Consider the following 19,800-nt stretch of genomic DNA (forward strand, 5'->3'; position numbering starts at 1 on the left):
TGAGAAAAATACGTGTACGTCTTCATCAATATTCAGTGACACAGCTATTGAGCTCCAGAGGAAATGGGGGCATCCAGTCTGCTAATGTGTAACTAACCTGAACGTGTCCCTCTCAACCACGGTATGGACTTTTTATCCTCTGAACAGGAAAAAAAAAGGAAAGAATGGAGCTGCTACCTGAGACGGGATTCGCTGCTGTTTCAGGGATTTTGGTGCTTTTAATTTGATATCTGCAATCAGCTTTTAAAGGGTCAGTTCACCCTAAGTACAAAAACATATGCTCCATACGACTGACGCCCATTTTTTTAGGGAAAGAAAAAAAACATTAATTGTTAGAAATGAAAAACATGGAAAAATACCACGATCATCACCATCATCAAGTCAACATTATGAGACAATATGTCCTAATTTTGAAATAAGTCAAAATGAAACTGAAATTGAATTCCTGGAACAGCAGCTGACGAATTTTCAATCTCAACTTTTAAACCAACATGAACAAGTAGCAGCCTGATAATAAGACTGTATTGCCTCATCTTTAAATTACCAATAGGAGTGTAAATTTGAACATACATGAACTACAATCCCATGACAACTCCATCTGTTGATTAAGGATGTAAGATACCATTCAACAGCTACCAAATGGTTGTTATTGTTGTTATTGTGCTTCTCTGTGTCTCTTTCTCCCCTCTCCCCTTTCTCTTTCTCTCTCAACATAACCAGTTAAGGCAGATGGCCGCCCACCTACAGCTCGGTTCTGCTTGAGGTTTCTTTCCGTTAAAGGGGAGTTTTTCCTTGCTGCTGTCGCCAAGTGCTTGCTCACAGAGGAATGTTTATTCCCTCTCTGTCTCTGTAAAAATAGAGTCCAGTCTAGACCTGCTCTGTGTGAAAAGTGCCCTGAGATAACTTCTGTTGTGATTTGGCACTATATACAAGAAACTTAAATTGAAATTGAAGTGGATCTTGTGATGATCATGTGATCATTTTGTCAACAGTTGTTCTCAAGGTCTTTGAGTTTCAAAATTTTAATAATTTTGACTCACTAACTGGAAATTTTGAAACATCATCATCATAATTCTCATCTCATAATTTTGACTTAACATAGTAAAGTAACAGTATTCTTATTTCTTATTCCAAACATTTCTTACTTTTTTCTTTCTTCCATAAGACACAAGAGATGAGAACATGTCATGCTAGCAGCACGACTCTGTGGATAGCAATGTCAATTAGTTGGTTCACCACTTTGGTCCTGACTGAAATATCTGAACAACTATTGGATGGATGACCAATTAAATAAATATATTGTGCAAATGACATTCTCGTTCCCCTCAAGATGAACTGTACTAACTTTGGTGATCTGCTCACTTTTAATCTAGCACAATCAGGTGAAAATTTCAGTTATTTTGGTTTATGACCAAATATTGTACCAGCAAAACTTATGACATCATCATTTGTGTTTAGTGCTAATTAGCAAATGTACACAACACACTAAACTAAGATGAAAATGGTCATAAGCCTGCTAGCTTAGACATCAGTCTGTTAGCATGTTGACATTAGCATTTAGCTCAAAAGTTGAGGCTTACAGAGCCACTAGGATGGCTGTAGACTCTTAGTCTTGGTACTTTCTTTGACAAAATTATGAGATATTGACCAGAATTGTGGTATTTTTTGATAATAATTCAAATTGTGAGACAGCAAGTCATACTGTTGACTGATGTCATATTTAAAGTACACACTTAATCTACTTTTTTCTTTTCCTGGCAAAAATGGGCTTGGATAAAATGCCATAACATTTCAGAAAGCGTTTTCTTGTAATTTGGGTGAAAAAAATCCTTTAAATTGCAGGAGTCAACTTTGCATATTAGTGTCTCCAAATAGCAGAGAGACAAAAAGGTTTTGAATTCTGCTAAATTCAAGAACTCCTATAATTAATTGTCAGTCAACCACACACAGCATTGTTAATCAAACTGAATATTTTATACAGAAGGGAAGAGAGAGGTAGATCAGATGAAAATGATGTAAATTAGCATGTAGCTTTATAGGGGTGCAAATTTGAAAGGAATGAAATGTCTTTATGCTTTATTGCATCAATTGTGTGATTATTGTCAACCACATAAGCAAACAAACCCCCGAGGAGGCTCTTCTCATCGCCCAACTGCAATCCCTGAGTGAGCCCTACTGTCTTTGACATTTGAGCCACAGGGTGATTGCAAACTGCTAGAGAGACACAGCAGTGAGCACCAGTCCAGAGGGGACGGCATGCAGCTCACCCCTCAACTCCTGCCAACAAATAATTCATACTGCTAACATTTACTTTGTTCAAACGCTGTCCGGTCTTTATCCACCGCCCTGTCTCTGAACCTCAAAGTACCTGTCTGAGGTGAATGAACTAACTTAGTGAAGAGCTAAAATATTGCACATGTACAGAAGCTTTTAAAGTTTTACTGTAGGAAAAATACTTTGAGTGCTCAGCAAAACTTCATGATCTTAAAATAAATATACATGCTGTGGCTTGAAATGCACTTTAATATACAGTAAGTAACAATTGGCTTTACAAAGAACTGGGCTGTACAAGAGTCCACTTCTTAAATAAATAAAAAGAAAGACGAAAGTATCCTTTGAAATTGCATTTCAGCAGATAACATACTGCAACCCAGAGGTGTCAGCGAACTCCAACAGGGAAACCTAAAGCTGCAGGAAGCTTCACATTTTGGCAGCTGCACACAGAAGAAAGAGGACACTATGAATTTTGAAGACCTCAGTTCCCAGAAATGATGTAACATTGCATCAATAAAACTGCTTAACTTCCTCCTCTTCTCGCAGCAGGTTCATCCCTTGATGGAGTGAATACTAATCATTAGAAAAGTAGTTTCTGACTGACTTCGCCACTTTAAAAATCAGCCAAATACTGCTCATTCAAGTCCAAATAAAAAGGTTCAAGCAGAATGAAAAATCATTCATTCTTGATCTTCTTCAGAGGTCTGGTTGAGGGTCGGAGGTCTCCGGGTCCATGAGCGAATGCGCAGTGTTCGGTCTGCAGGGGGCAGCCCTGAGGGTGGTGGTCGTGAAACCAGCAGGGTCGGGTTTTTAGGGCACCAGGGGAAACGGGCTTCCTCTTGGCATCCGCCCTGGAGGACTTCCTATCCCGCCAGTCTCTTATATACACCCTCCCTCCTTCCACTGAGAGACAAGACACGACAGGGAGACCTCATTAGTCAGAGTCAAAGTGTTCCTATAGCGTTGCCAGCTGGGACGAGTTATTTCAGACATCCAGGGTTAAAGTAATGCATTAGATCCATATATTATTTTCCCAGTAGCACAAACAATCAAACAAGTAAACAAACTGACAGTTGGAGCTTTTCTAATGCTTGGATGGGGGTGCAAAATATGAGCAACTGTTTTAGAAAATATATGGTTCATTGGTAAAAAGTCAAAGATAAAAAGCTTGTGTATATAAAAATTTAAAGGGGACATATTGTGTTTTTTCTGATTTTTTGTTATTTATATACTGTTATGATGTCGGATGTTTATATTAAACATGGTCAAAGTTCCACAACTTGAGGTTAATGTAGGTAGAAATGCTCCCCACGAGTAGCCTTTGTTGCTAAGGTTGTTGCTAAGGTTTTTCCATGTGTTGTTTGCGTTGATCACTCATATTTCGGATCGGATTTTGGCTCAAACAAGTACGGATGTATTTGAGAAGCTGACATTTCAAGTAAAGACCGAGAAAAAGTAGTGAAATCCTACTATTGTGGTTTGTTGCAAGTCTCCCGAGGGGAAGCTTCCAAGAGCTGACCAATCAGAACATAGTGGGCTCGGAAGAGGGTCCTTAAAGAGACAGGAGCTAAAACGACCTGTTTCAGACAGAGGCTGAACTGAGGGGCTGTGTGAAGGGTCAGTATGAGTTTAGAAATTTTTTGAACTGTAAATCATGTAAAGATATTCCAGTAGAGCCCCACAGACCTGGAAATGTGCATGATATAGTTATTCATGACTCTCAAGGAGCATTTCAAAAGGAAACATGCAATCAACACGCTTAAAATGCTGTTAACGTCAAGCAGAAGCTTAAACAGTTTTGTACGAATTCATCAACTTTGGCACCGTGTTTTGTTCCAAAATTGCAACAACTTAGCGTTCTCCAATTGCTACAGCTCATTCAGCATGCAGCTGGCTTCCTCTCCATAGCAACAACAGCTGTGGCTGATGGGTATTGTAGTATTTGGAGCCATACCAACTGACAGAAAGTAACAGGACTTCTAAGAAACAAAGAAAATTATTTAAAAAATATTAAAATCGACAGCCATTACATAAAGCTATTGTAGTGTTAAAATAGACTCCTGTTTTTATGAGCATTGATGACATCATTAAAAGAAACTTTCCAATGGGAATTTACTGTGGTAAAAAAAAAATCTTCCACTTCAACTGTCATTAGTATCAATTTAATACAAATAGTGGAAATCAAGTATGAATAAAGGCTTCAGTGTACTAATAGCAGAAATAGTTACACATGACTACACTGGAAAAATACATATTTTTCTCCAATATCATGTGGACTAGCTGTGAGGATGTAGAGACACGTGTAGTTCAGCTACCTCTGAAGACTTGATGGTTGTTCTTGAGAAGCGTCTGAAGGCCTCCGCACTCCTTCTTCAGGAGCTGTAGGGTCTCTTGCTCCAACAGCCCAGCGACCTCGCTCACAGAAAGGCTGCCTGAGGAGGAGGGAGGAGGGGAGGAAAGTGACAAAAGAAGCAGAAGGAGGATGTGGCGTTCATCAATATATTTTATTAAATCATTTTTATCCGAGACTTCTTCTTTAAAGAAAGAAGCGTCTGATGCAGCTGATTGACTCGAAGTGGGCAGTTGTTTTGAGAGATTTTACAGAGAGGGAAAAAAAAACCACCTCTGTCACTGTCTTTCAGTGTTAGTCAGGGCCGTGAAGTGTGCTCAATTAGAGCTGCTCCAACGAGCTGTCAGAGCGACCAGCATGCATTTCACCGTCGCATCTCCCACCGGCCATTTGAGAGCGTGAGTCATTGTTGTCACTCCCCCACTGGGACAGTAATTTTAGATACCAAAGAGCAAAAAAGGAGAAAGGGGAAGTGAAACACACAGAAGTCCCTGCTACGAGTTCTCATATAAAACAACTCCATGAAAGGAAACTGTAAGCAAATAAATGACATGCCCCTTCGTGTTCACAGCAACCCGCCTTTGGGCTCCTTTTCATAAGAATTTCAGTATTTCTGGCTTGCCCTTTTTCTCCCCAGAAGGGAATTCAATCACGGCTGACATTTGGTTTGTACAAATGACAATCTTCCTCCTCTTTTCTCTGACATATTGGAGAGGACCACACCGCAGGATTTCTAATACTCCTCATGCTGTTTCGTAACAATGTTTGACCCAAATCTGCAAACATCTTAATGAGATGTTCCAGTCAATAATGTAAAATTATTAAATAATTCAGTTCAGGCAGCTTTTTGTTTTCATTTACATGTTAAAACATGACTGCTCTGCAACACCTTTGGCATACTTGACGACATATTCGTGGTGGTACTCCAGACAATCCCTGCAGTGATTATTGAAAATATATTGCCTCTGATCCGAGGTCAGTTGGTCATAGATGTACTGTTTTAAAGCTAATATTTGGGTTTGTTATAACACTAAACCACATACCAGAGCATCCGTTTACAGCCATGATGGCTTTCTCCTCTCTAAAACTTGTTTTTCTGCTACTGAAATCCTTCAGAAACATACTGTCCACCCAAATACGCCCTAAATTTAGACGGTCAAATTGCTGAGTTAATCTGTAAAATATGCAACACACTCCCACATTCACAGACACTCGCAGAGCCAAACACAGTCCTGCGCAGCAGAGTGTGAAACTGGGCAGACTGCCGTCCTAAAGCCCAGACGCCAGGGAGCTCCAGGCTTTAATATAATATCAATACACCGTTTAGAGCTGCCCTTTACTGCCTACAATGTTAATGAGGATTAATGGAAGAAAGTCGGTATTGACGGAGTAGCCAGATTCTGCTTGGACTAAGACCAGGGCGTAGACTGTTGTTAATGGCTCAGCTTGACGTCCAGTTGAACTTGTTTAAGGTTGGACGTGCCCCCCCCCGTGTAAAAGATGGCCGGCGATTGATTGCTTGTTGCGGTGGATTGTTTTTGCTGCTTAAGCCAATTCAGAATCAGGCTGAGTGGAGAATAATTAGCGCTGAAATTGCTGAGTGGTGGATAAAGCTTTTTTGAAAGGATCCTTTTCGATTATCAAGAGCACAGCTGTATTACAGGATTATTCATGTTACTATTTTGTTGCTGAATAAAACTTGTCACGAGTACAAACTGGAGGTCAGGACCTCCCAAAAAGGTCACAAGATGATTAACAAGTTAGAAAATGAGAAGAAAAATACAACCATACTATATTTTCTGACTTTTCTCAAATCTTTGCACCTTTACCTGTGAAATATTGGAGAGTTTTATCTTTTCAGGCCTCTAAAAACTACTAAAATGAAACAAATGTGAGAAGATGACATCGCTCTTTGATTAAACTACTCACACATATGACACCTGTGATGAGAACATTTTGCTTGGCTATGAAGAGTCATAAGCCAAAATGACGGGAATTAGTGCAGTATCCCACTGATTTAAAAATAATAACAATAATAATAATAATAATGACGCAAAAATTCTACTTGTACCAGCTTCTCAAGTGTTAATACTTGCAGGTTTTCATAGTCTTCTATGACAGCAAAATCAATATCTTTGGGGTTGGTTCAATAAAACAGGCTATTTGAATATGTCAACTTGATCTTGGAGAAACTGTGATGCACATATTTCACCTTTTTCCTGACATGTTATAGACTAAATAATGAATCTCTAAATCAATAATTAAAAGAACTATGGTCCTAATAATAATACTCGTGGTAACAGACAATATTTAGATACTCAGAATCCGTATCACAGCTTAACCAGAGGCTGAATAATAAAGATTATATAAACAAGATCTGTATTTATGGGGATAATATTAGAGTAGGGCTGCGACTAACTGTAATTTTCATTATCAATTAATCCGCAGATTATTTTCTCAATTAATCAGTTTATCTATAAAATATTATTTATAATTTCCCGCAGCCCAAGCTGACGTCTTCAAATGTCCGACCAACAGTCCTAAACCCAAAAATATTCAGTTTATTATCATGTAAGACAACTTATGTTGGTCAACTTATCGATTAATCGACTAATCGCTGCAGCTCTATACTAGAGAGCAAGCTATAGTGAGCAGTGTTGGTGTGAGTGATGATTCTGCTGGGCCTTCTGGAGGATTGTGAGCCTACTCAACTGGGGGAAACGTGCTCTGCGGGCACCAAACAGTTAATAACATGCTGTACCGACTCTCACCTACAGTACTGCCTGTTTCTACAGCACATAGCAGCACACCAACACAGTGCAAAGAACATTTTACATCAATACCGTGTGAATTTTAGACCTACTGTATCTCTGTCTTTTGCAAAAACACTGATTACCGATTAAATATACGGATTTGAGGTTTAGTCTTGGAGATGTACAGATGCACACAGACTTTCTCTCTCAGCATGATTACGTAAGCACATGAGCCCAGTCAGCAGTACAGCATGCATGAATTAATAACTCGACTCAAACCAACAGGAGCTGGCCTCACACGTTCACACCTTACCTTCTCAAAACGTCACTGAGATATATATATAAATCGAGTATTTTAACTTCGGCGCTCAGATATCAAACAATGTGGCAGCAGTAGGACTGGAAGTATTTCGGTACCAGTACCACAATAATATTTTTCCCCTTATACCTTAACTTGGGAAATATAAACACACCTTCTGTAGAATATGCCAAACTTCTAAATTCATTAGTGTTAAATCAAAAAATGTTATGTGCTTTAGTAAAATAGACTCAGCCCTAGACAACATGATTTCACACACACCCAAAGAAATCAGGATTTTTTTTTAGGTAGACAGTTTGTGTTTTGTTAAAGCTTCAATTTGTCACTTGTGGTGTTGAGTATTGTGTCACATACCCAACACCAAATATTTGTTTGGACAAATAATAGACAAAACTACAACATTGCAGGTTGTTCCTGTTCCTGAGAAATGTTTAAAAATCTAATAAGAGATCAAAAGTTAGGACTATGAGCTCAGGAATTTGGACTTACATCTTAACCAGGAAGCTATACAACCAGGGATCCATCACTAAACATAAAAAATTGATAGATTAAAATACAAATAATCCTCACACTCTTTGAAAATATGTTTAAAATGAAAAGAAATGTAATCTCAACGCCCTTTCAATGACTCTGAGGCCTTCTGGACATATTCAGTATATGCTGTCTCACCCTGACTTTACGCTTTGTTCTTACACAGCAGATAACTGGTAGGAATAACTCAATACAAACGCATTCTCATGCATAAATCATAGCTGGTAGTGCATTATTCATCCAGTCATCTCTATACAGAGTTACAGTCTCCCTTTATTGCCTCTCCCTCATATTTTCATCCTCTAATTTCAGCACTGACATCCTGACAGAGAATTTTCTGTTTTAATCATAGTAGTCCTTATCTCCTTATCTCATTCATATCGTTGGTGTCTGTGTGGCAGCAGGGGTGCAGAGGAGTCGACAAAGGTGATGCGTGGGTGGTGTGTGAGGGAAACAGTGTGTGTTTGCGCGCGATGCTGGCGCAGAGAGGGGACAGGGTGGTGACGAGAGAGGGGGGAGGGGGGTTGAATGCAAGTGACGGAGGGGGGATCAAATGAGAGGTTGAGACCGCAGAAGTTGTGAGAAGTTGTGAAGAAGTGATTCATCCGCGTTGTTTTAGAGATGTTCAGAACGTGGAAACTACATATTCGTCAAAACTGAGTTAATGGAATAGTTTGACGTTGTGAGAAATACACTTAATTGCTTTATTGCAGAGAAATAGATGAGAAGATCATCATATCTGGCTCTGTCTGAAGCTAACAAAATCCAGCTACCAGCACCTCTAAAGTTCACGAATCAACGCGTTACTGTATCATTTGTTGAAGTGTAAAAACAACATCAACAAACGGTGGTCAGAGCCAGGCTAGTTGTTTCCCCCTGTTCCTAGTCTTTTTGCTAAGCTAAACTAACCGGTTGTAGTCGTACATTTAACTAACAGACAGATATGAGAGTGACATCCCTAAAGCGAATACGCCTTTTTCCCCAATATGTCAAGCTATACCGTTGAGACCTGTATCAGACTTTATAACATCTGTTTTGCCGTGTAAAAAGAGATATTATGCCATAGAAATGTATAACTTTTGTGAAAACTGCTTTTTAAATTTGCAGTAAGTACAAACAGAGCTGAAAATCAAACCAAATTGCAGTCTGACATGGTAATCTGTGAGTCTGGTCAGCTAAAACAAGAAAGCTAGCAAAATATCAAATGAAAGCAAGCGAGCGAGATAGCCGCGGCTATCCGTACCTGAAACTAAATTGATTATTTCCCTACAAGTAAATAAAAAATAGTTATTTTGATGAACTAATATAATAATTCAATTAGTTATTCCACATAAGTGAGGCAGCTGCTAAATCCAACCATGATGGAGAAGAAAAAAAAATAGCTAAACCTGCTAAGGGTAGCTAGCTTAGCAAATGTCAGTGGCTGCGTCTCAGGTTTTAGGTTTTGACTTTAGTGGAATTCATGGTTAGCTACCTTTAAATCAGACGTTTTAAGCTAAAATGTTTTTATTTCAATGTACATTTCAATATAAATATTAATAGGAGAAGGACAGACACCTAGCAAACCAGAGATTCATTTATTTCCTATCTGCTATGGGCTGTAAATAGTCAAAATAAAGTCTTAAACAATCTATCCAAGTTAAAATGAAAGTTGAAAGAATGTATTTTTTTGGGTAGATTGGATTTCTTTTGATTTGTTCTAAGGTATTGATTTTAGGGGTGAAATAATCACCCTTAAAAGACATAAAACGAAAGAATTGCAACATTTCTATCTGTTATCCAGTTTGCAAGACAGCCTGAAAGCTTTAAACCAGTATGGCTGCCCTGCAACAGATAATATTACAAAGTAATGAATTCAGAAACCCCTAAAGTGCAGAATAATAAGACTGGATGACTAAACATCACAGATGATGCGTCCTACCCTGAATTTAATTTGAACCTGTTCTTCACTTCAGTAGCAGCTCACGTCCAGGGAGATTTGTGTGATTTGTTTGTTTATCTCGGATGTTTTGTGGCTGTTACCTCCTCGGTTCCAGTCGGTGGACAACCCCCCGCCGTCATCCACAGTCATTCCCAGAAGGACATTAGCGACCTGCAGGACGATGCCGTCAACAAAGTCCCGGGGGAGAGCAGCGCAGTTTCGAACCACTTCAACCTTGTCTCGGGGCTGGAACCCGGCTCCCCAGCTGCTCCCGGGGGTCCTGTTGGTTTCTGCATTCCCATGGCAACAGTCTCTGTCATTTCTGATGTCTGACCCTTGAACTGTGACCCCTGAGACAGTCTGGCGGCTCTCAATGTAACAAGCTCTTCTGTGCTCTGCCTGGGCCTCGTCAGACGCCTGGTAGCTTCTCGACTTTCCTACCAAACACACCTGCAAAAGGAAGAGCTGAATGTCAAGACATCTCCCGTGGGTGCTGTGGCCCGAAACTGTAAAACCAGAAACGCTCATTTTCCAATGTATGTATAAACTGCTTATGACTGATCCCTGTACATTAAAAGCCCAGTTAATACTAGCTTGTTCTTTTTATGTGTCAATGTGTATTGAAGCCATTAATGGCTATCAGCTATGAAACAAGATCTGATTTATTATTTCTATACTAAACAAGGATCAGGTGGAGAAAAGGCAGGGATGCACAGCTGTGCTTGTTTGAAGGACAGGAATCCATTTTATGATCATTTTACACAAAAATATTACAAGACTCTCTTATTTTAAAAAGGTACAATATACACACCAGCATTTCAGAACAAAACAAATGTGCACGTTGTTTACTCAATAAAGTTGAAAAAACAAGAGAAAGCGGCCATTGAACCAACAGCTCACGAAACTCAGATCAAACTGTCAAACTAGGCCGTGCTGATAAAATATGGCTCAAGATTCTGTTACTGCATTGCTTATTTCTTGCTTCAGATGCTTTCAGAAACATATTTTAGTGTACTGTTTAGCTGCAATGTCAGAAAGTTTGTGACCCGGCTGCCATGTTGAAAACGTACACAGGAGGACACAGAGGGACTCACATGCACTAACATGAACAAACAGCTGGACCGGCTATCAAAAAACAAAGAACGGAGAAGCTCGGAAAACAACACACAGAGGGAGTGTGACTTCATTCTCTGCTCAGGACGCCATTACTCCACTATATCTTTACATAGCAAATAGTTTTTTGCTGACATCTAGCAGGGCTGAATGTCATCTATTGCACCCTTAAAAGAAAAAATATTAATCTTATGTCTGCTTTGTTACAAAGACATAGTAAAGAAAGACAGACAAATGACATTACATAGTATGTGCTTTAGACCACTACGCCATGTGGACATTAAACAGACTTCTCAGTATTTTCCTATTTTTATGGACGAAGTAAGTAGCTGGAAATGACTTAAACTCAGTAACATGTTTAGGAGTATAGATTAAAATGAGCTCTATTCAGTCATAAAGTGCACTGTATCACATAATCTGAAATCAAACACATACTCTATCGAGTTGATTTTTTGCCTCTGGATTTTGTGAGCCTACCCGTTTGGTGGACGGTATTCTCAGGCAGTCTTCTTCGGTGTTGAAGCCGCTGACTTGGCTGACCTCAGTGATGAAGTCGATGTATTCCTTATACTGAGACTTCTTACACTGCCGTCTCTGGTATTTTCCATAGAAGTCAAAGAAACAGCAGGGTAGGACGAAGTACCGGCAGGAATAAGATGACCTGCAGTGAGAGCAAGAGACTAATTCTTCACAGTGATCACTATCATGTGTTCATGCACTCAACCTGGTTTTAATAACTTGTCCATTTAAGTTTGGTGAAGTTTGAGAATTGTTCATTTCACCAAACAGGAAGAAACAAACCATTACACCAGATAATTATCAGTGGTAACAGATAAAGGCTCAACATCGCCATCAGGTGGTCGCCTTAGAAAACACACACTTCTGCGCTGACATGCACAGACACAAACACGCACACACATTCACACATCCTCCCTCTACCCATAATGTTATTCCTAATTGGAGAGATCAGCTGGCACTTGAGCCGCTGAGTGAGATTGTGTCTGCTGATGACTCGCCTGGATGCTATAACGGGGATCCACGGTGTGAGCTCGTCCGAGTGGTTCCCAATCAGCCAGTTGGTACCCGGGAATAAGAAGCTCTCACTGGGAGTAATTGCCTTTTCCTGAAATAGCAGACCCAAAAAGCACAAGAGCTACTTAGAGCAGGGAAGATGTGCAGCGGTATGATTTGATTCTGAATCACTTATTGGAAATTGTCTGATATACCAGCAACATGTAAAAGTCTTACAAGTAATATTATGTCACAGAACACCTGCCAATGTGTTACAGTTGTTGGTCATTAGTTGATGTACTCAGAAACAGCTTTTTCTTGACAAAACGATGACTTTTAAATGATCAAAACAACACAATCCTTGCTAATCCTTTCATATTCAGCTCGTTTAAAAAAAAAAAGAGGCCACCACCAACATCACAAATGATGTAGGTTAAGAGTATTAAAGCTTGTGAGGTTCAGAAATGAAGGTTTAGGACAGAGTGCTGCACCCCAGAAAGATTGGTCTGCCTCATCCTCTCTGCCAAAATCAGTCAATAATAGATGACCTGAGATGGAGGCTGTCAGCAGCTTGTCAAATGAAGGACTGAGGCCAGGAGGCAGACAGGAAAGTGAAGAGTTTTTAGGGCAGCTTTCCTTGCAAATCTGTGTGTGTTTACATGCATTTTCAGCTTAATCCCGTTGTGTGGTAGTGCTTTGCTTTTTTGGGGGGGGGAGTGTGTCCTTTTTCCTTTTAGCATAGTAATGCCTGTTCCATGTAATAACAGAGTAAAAATGTCAGTGCTTTATTCCCGTTAAATAACTATCATTAACCAACATTATTTCTTGCATTTTGAGTGCTAAATGGTTGATTTTTAAAAGGTAAAGTACAGGAAAATAAGCATGTCTGAGTGAGACAAAAAAGTCATCCTGCAACTCTAATTTAACCTTCAGTGTTTGAAATCTATTCACGTTTTGTGCTTTTACACAAAAACATGCATCTCTCACACACTAACAGAAGAATAGTTATAATAGTTTGACCAGTTTTAAAGTGAAAAATAACTTCCTTCCATTTAATCAGAGCACAAAGCAGCAGCAGCAGCAGCAGCAGCAGCAGTGAGGGGGAGCTGAAACAACACCTACAGCGCGTGATATGAATTCCCAGTTTCATGTGAAAAGATAATAACAGCAATTAAAAACTTGAACGTGTTTATAATGGAGCCGCCTTTTTCACGCTCACCTCCAGCAGAGTCTGGGGGCCGTACATGTCCCAGATCTTCCTCTTCCGAACGTCGATGCCCTTTCCAGGGTGCTGCAACACAAGATGGCATGACGGTCAGCGGCTAATCGCTCTCAGCCACGTTCACACTCTGACACTTTCTCTCTGTGTGTGTAATTTCAGTTTACACCTGACCCAGTTTTTGTTTGGTTATTAAGGCGACATGGTGCTGGTTGATTTCATACATTCAGAGACATGAATTGCCTTCAGCAGCTCCGTGTCATTGATTAAGCTGCATGTGAGGATTTTGCTGATTGAAAGATTTCTGGCTTTAAGGGCCCAGTCTTTAACAGAGGCAGTTTATCTGGATGTAAACATGGAACATTTATCACTTGATTTTTTAAAAATCTGGTGAATGCAGGTTTATATAAGTTTCTAAGTTTTATAAACTATCAAAGTTTAACAGCATTTTGGCCAGTTGGGGGCAGAATTTCCACAACATGCTGAAAATCACACATTTGGTATAATATGACCTCATAAAGTTGTTAGTAAACCGTCATCTATTTACACATCTAGCAGAAGAGGCGTGTAGGTCAAATACTTACTGTCATTCTGGTTCTGCTTTGGTCTTCAGCAACTCCTGAGAGAAATAACTCGCTCTTTAGCATAAATGCTCTTTCACCAGCTAACCACTCACTTAGACTATCTGCTGTGTGGTGCTGAGCAGGTAGAGTACAGTGTGTTTAGCTGAAAATAGCTACTTAGTGCTAATAAAACTGATAACAGCAGTGAAAGTGAACCAAAACAATGAGCTGAAAGATGCTAAAAGATGCTCTCTAGAGCTGAGGGTGATAATTCTCTGTGGGTTCATCAATACAAGTGACACCTTTTATATTGCATGTGGTCACTTGAACCAGGGTTAATATGAAAATATTGATTAGAGCAGCTTTAAGTGACTCATTTGTCAAATTGTTTTTACTGACTTTTTAGTGAAACTGTTCATTCTGTTAGTCTGTTAGTCTACTACAGATATAAAATATATAACAAAGAATAGATTAGACTAGAGCTGCAACGATCAGTCGATTATTCTATTAGTTGATCGACAGAAAATTAACCTGCAACAATTCTGATAAATTGATTAATAGTTTTAAGTCACATTTTTAAAGACAAAAAGCTTCTCTGATTCCAGCTTCTTAAATGTGAATATTTCTGGTTTCTTTAGGGTCTTTGGGTTGTGGACTGCTGGTTGGGACATTTTATGTTGCATCTTGGTCTTTGGGAAACAGTGATTAACATTTTTCACAATTTTATACACAAAACAACAAATCGATTAATCCAGAAAATAATCGTCAGATGAATCGATAATGAAAATAATCTTTAGTTGCGCCCCAGATTAGACAATAGATTCATAATTTACGAATCAGTTTGTTGAATGGAACAGTTTTTGCTCCATTAATTGCAAAGATATGTTGATTTGAGTCAGTATGTAGTTTGTTTTTCTAAGAAATCACATCAGCTGTCTGGTTTACATTAGTTAAATATTATATCCATGTTCAAAACACCATGAGATTAAGGTACTGCTTCTGAGTTCAGTCTCAGATTCTAACTTCAGTCTGTTGTTTATGTTCAGTTCAGTACAAAACTAGATCCACATAAGCCCTGTTTATAAGGCTGTTAGGTCAGAAATCGCCAGATCAGAAATATCACATCATGATTGTTTTGTGCAGCTTTTGTGGGCTTTCAGCAACCTTTTAACCAGGACTTGTCGACTTTGATGACAGTCAAAGTTTCAGTAACCAGTTTATGAACTGAACACCTCTAGAAGAGAGAGGACAACACTGAGCTCACCCCTTCATTGGTCAGTATGTGAACCAGGAGGCCGTTTCCACAGCCCAAGTCCACAAAGGACTGTTTGTCAGTCAGACCTTTCTCTGCTCGCTCCTCAGACCACAGCACCTGCAGCACACAGGGACAGAGAGTAAATACTGATGAAGAGCCTTCAATCGTTTAGGAAAACTCAGAGTCACTGAGACACTGTAACACCTGCTGCTGCTGCTGACACCCTTTCACTCACCTCTAGCATGACATATGCATTGATTCACTGGGTTAAAGTAATTTTTCACACTGAAATTGATTGACCCAGCTTTGACTGTATGACCTGACAACATGGCAGATAAAAAAATGAGCTTCACATGCACATATAGACGTGTATATTCGGCCACACACATTTTTAGTAAGCGCACAGAAACTATTCTTTAACGCACACTTTAGGAATAAAGAAACATTATCTGGTGTTAAAATAACATACTATCCAAGTGTGAACCCACCAGGAGATATGTAGCAATGGCAACATCCTCATAGACAAACTTCTCAGGATCTGTCACCTCAGGCCAAACCTAGAGAGCAGAAAAGTGAGAAAAAACATAAAAACATCCACAATATAAAAGAACAGAGACAAGCCTCAGAGTGTCCTCTCTCTCCACCTTGACCATCGCCTTGTACTTCTCCTTCAGCTGCTGGTACATGAGGCTGTACTTCTCCACCGGCAGCAGGGACAAAGTGCTCCTGAACTCGCTGCTCTTGCACTCGGTGGCCCAGCGAACCAGTTTAGGCAGCAGATCTGCGGACAGCCACGGCAGCTTCGGGTAGGCTACGCCATCAGAGAACCACGCATCTGGAGTCAGGACGTGCAGTTCCAAGGACCTGAGGAGAGAAATGGCAGAGACATCTTGAATGTTTTTGTACTTAAATGTTTATTTTTAGGTGCAGCTTACAGGCTGCGAATCAGGTTGTGAAAGCAGATTCTGATTTTCAAGGTTTTTAGTTCATATCTTCTAATATTTCTTAGTGTCTGACATTCAAAGTCTGTTTCCTTCTTGATAAACTATAGTGGACTGTGAGATCACAGGGACAACAATGGAAATAAGTCCAGGTCTTTATCATTTTGTCCCTGAAAAAGCCTGATATGCTGTATTTTACAATATTGTTAAAAGACAGGTTCACAATTTTCCAAGTGTATTAAAACAAAAGGGATCATTTAATGTCCAGTATCAACAGGAGCAATGATTACAGCGAGGAAAACCTCTTCCAGTGTTCATATGGATACCTGACTGTTGATTTAAGACCAACTTGAAAAATTGTGAACCTTTCCTTTAATACAACAAAACAAGAAAGCTGATGATCCTGTGTCAGATTTGTTTCTGTGTACATATGTCTGAAAGCATCTCAAAGCTATTCTCATTAACATTATAACATCCAGACAATATTCAGTCCTCATATGGAGTCATATTATCCTCCAGATACTTAATATTCAGGCTTTGTTGGAAAAAATATGGACATGAAGTGACTCACCATTCTTCATAGTCCTGATGGAGCAGCTGGATCTGATAAATGTTGCCCTTCTTAAGAGACACCTGCCCTTCTGCATCCTCTTCAAATGGTAGAAAGGTCACTTGCTGTCTGCCAAAGTCTAGAGAAGACAAATAAATTTAAAAAACAGAAAACTGATCTTGTAAGAGAGCAAATCTTTCATTCAAGTCCAGCTCTTACCTTTGAGTACAACCTCTTTATGCATAGTTGTCCCATAGCAGTTTACTTTAGGAATAAACGTCCTGACACTAGAGGACCAGGGTTTTTCCCTTTCGTGTGTCTGCTCAAGTGAAACCCTGCAGGTCAGGAAGGACAACACATCATGTGAGAGTTCAGAATCAGGGTCATCCAGCAGGAACTTCAGAGCCTCTGTGTCCACATCTTCACTCTCTGTCTCTTTAACTCCGCAGAGACGCTTGTTTACAACATGAGGTTTCTTCACCCACACGTCCACAGCTGACCAGAAACCTTCGGGAAGAGTCTTACATCCTCCTGGAAACTTTATATCGAAGAGTTTTGGCATAATTAAGCCTCATAGACAAACACGAGCCATGTGTTTACTATCTGTGAACTGTCTTCCGGGTGGCTTTTTTAACGTAAATGTAAGAAAACTGTCACTCTATGATAAAAACTTTTTTGTAAATTAACTCGAATAATTTTACAAATTCACAACCTATCATAGAAAACAAATGTTTAGCTTTATAATCAAATATTACTGTGTAAAAGTGTAGAAAAATATTGTCTCCATCTGATGACGTAGCAGACGACAAATAAGCGTAATGACGTCACATGAAAATGTGACGTTATACAGAAGAGGGCGCTCGTGTTCTTTGTGTAGATTTAATTCAATTCAGTGAAAACATGAGATTTCTATTACTGCTCTTCACTATTGTTGGGTTTTTTTTCTTACCAGGACAAAACTGTTGTTGTCATAAATATTACCTGATTCTCTATTACTTTATTAAGTTTACAATAGGTACACGAAATGTTCCAGTTTTTTTTAAATTTAAGCAATTCAAGTCCAGTGAATAACCTTAAATGGTACAAAGGTAAAAAAAAATAAATAAAAAAAAATTTTAAAAAAGTATATTTCAAAGTTATAAAAAGGCATTTTCCAGGTAGTGATAGGTAACAGCTCATAGGTTTTCTGTAGCAGTGGAAGCAAATGAAGCCTTGAAAATTGATGCAAACAGTTCCTACATGTGTCCGAGCTTTAGTTGATTACTTCCAAACCCTCTGTCTGTGTAAAAGCGTAGAGGAGGAAGTGTGATGGTCTGGAGCTCTTTTGCTGGATCCAAAGTTGGTGACTTGCACAGACTGACTGGCAACCTGGACCAAATCCTTGACCTCAACCACAGCATCCAGCAGAGCCAAGCAGTTGATCAGGGGTTCATCCTGCAGCAAGTTAATGATCCAAAACATACCTACATACTATCGTAGAAGAAAAGAAAAGATAGTAGGCTTCAAATCATGGAATGGCCAGCACAATGGTCATCAAGCTGGTTTGGGATAAACTGGACAGAAGGGTGAACGCGGAGCAACCTGACAGTACAACACATTCAACTTCTGCAACATTGTTGTGAAGAACTTTCAGAACAATATTTGATTTCCATTGTAGAAAGAATGCCATGAGTGTGTCTGGCTGTTATAATAAATATTAAAAAATAGATAAAAGTTTAATTTCAGAGTACATTGTGATATTAAACTATGTAAATTTCAATAAAACTGGAAAAAATGAGGTGATCTAAAACTTTTGACCAGTAGTGTACAAGTGCCGACATTTTATCAGCTAATTGTATTTAAAGTATTAAAGGTTAAATGTACTCATCATGCATCACAATGTGCCAATGTTATATTATATTCTTGGGTTATTGTTATTACTCATGCATCACTGCATATGCAGGATTTAATGTCATAGCTGGTGAAAATAAAGCTGATTTTTACTACTTTTACGACCAACATTACAGTATCTGATGTGTTGCTAAATATAAAAAGTGCATTATATTTTGACCTGACTGCATGTTTTGTATGTAAAACATGGTCAGAATTTAAACCTCTTCAAAATTACCAGTAACTCCAGCTGTTAGATAAATGTATCAGAATCAGAATTATCTTAATTGGCCAAGTATGGCTAAGTATTATGCATACAAGAAATTTGACTCCAGTTTAGTGGCTCTTGGTGTTCTTACACACAATAACAACACAACAATCTTCAGCAATGTTCACAAGGAATGACTGTATGCAGGTGAAACTGTTTCTGTGAGCTGTAAACAGGGTACGAATAGTGCAAAGAGGTGAAGAGTGCAAACTGTTGAATGAATTTGCCTCAGCGCTGTTGACAGGGGCCATTATTATGGTGTCTTCATGAACACCAAATGAACATCAGCTAATAAAAGAGTGAACACAACAATGTGGGGGATATCATATTTCTCTTTGCTTAGTCTTAGTTTTGCCCTAACACGACTAACACTGAAATTTCCCACTTGTGATTCATACTGTAGCGTCACCCCCTCACTTCCAGCCAGGCCTGTCTCCCCTGTGGTGGAAAGTAACTAAGTACATTTACACAAGTACTGTACTTAAGTACAATTTTGACGTACTTGTACTTTACTTGAGTATTTCCATTTGAAGCAACTTTATACTTCCACTCCACTACATTTCAGAGGGAAATATTGTACTTTCTACTCCACTACATTTATTTGACAGCTTTAGTTACTTTTCAGATGAAGATTTGACACAATGGATCATATAACAAGCTTTTAAAATATAACACATTGTTAAAGATGAAACCAGTGGTTTCCAACATTTTTGGTTTTTGATGTCTTATAAAAAGCAGTGTGTAGTCGGGGTCACATTTCAGATGTCTGTGAGTTGTTAACAGCTCCACCAAATAGTGATTTTTCCCTCTAAACTTCTCACATGGTTTCATTTCAATAAATGTTAAAATGATCCAATATGTCA

The 19,800-nt window shown here is 39.1% G+C and overlaps 1 protein-coding gene across 1 annotated transcript; it reads right to left on the minus strand.

Moving 5' to 3' along the window:
• Positions 1 to 2,503: 2,503 nt before the first annotated feature.
• Positions 2,504 to 17,620, minus strand: trmt44 (tRNA methyltransferase 44 homolog). The gene is made up of 11 exons (XM_042401499.1): positions 17,020 to 17,620; positions 16,822 to 16,939; positions 15,954 to 16,173; positions 15,798 to 15,866; positions 15,319 to 15,426; positions 13,492 to 13,563; positions 12,278 to 12,384; positions 11,739 to 11,922; positions 10,250 to 10,598; positions 4,590 to 4,706; positions 2,504 to 3,177 (listed from the first exon to the last, which is right to left on the minus strand). Exons 1-11 carry the CDS (start codon positions 17,360 to 17,362, stop codon positions 2,951 to 2,953), a joined length of 1,914 nt encoding a protein of 637 aa, XP_042257433.1. The 5' UTR covers positions 17,363 to 17,620; the 3' UTR covers positions 2,504 to 2,950.
• Between the last annotated feature and the right edge of the window lie 2,180 nt (positions 17,621 to 19,800).

Source organism: Thunnus maccoyii, chromosome 22 (genome assembly GCF_910596095.1).
Source record: "Thunnus maccoyii chromosome 22, fThuMac1.1, whole genome shotgun sequence".
Lineage (NCBI taxonomy): Eukaryota > Metazoa > Chordata > Actinopteri > Scombriformes > Scombridae > Thunnus > Thunnus maccoyii.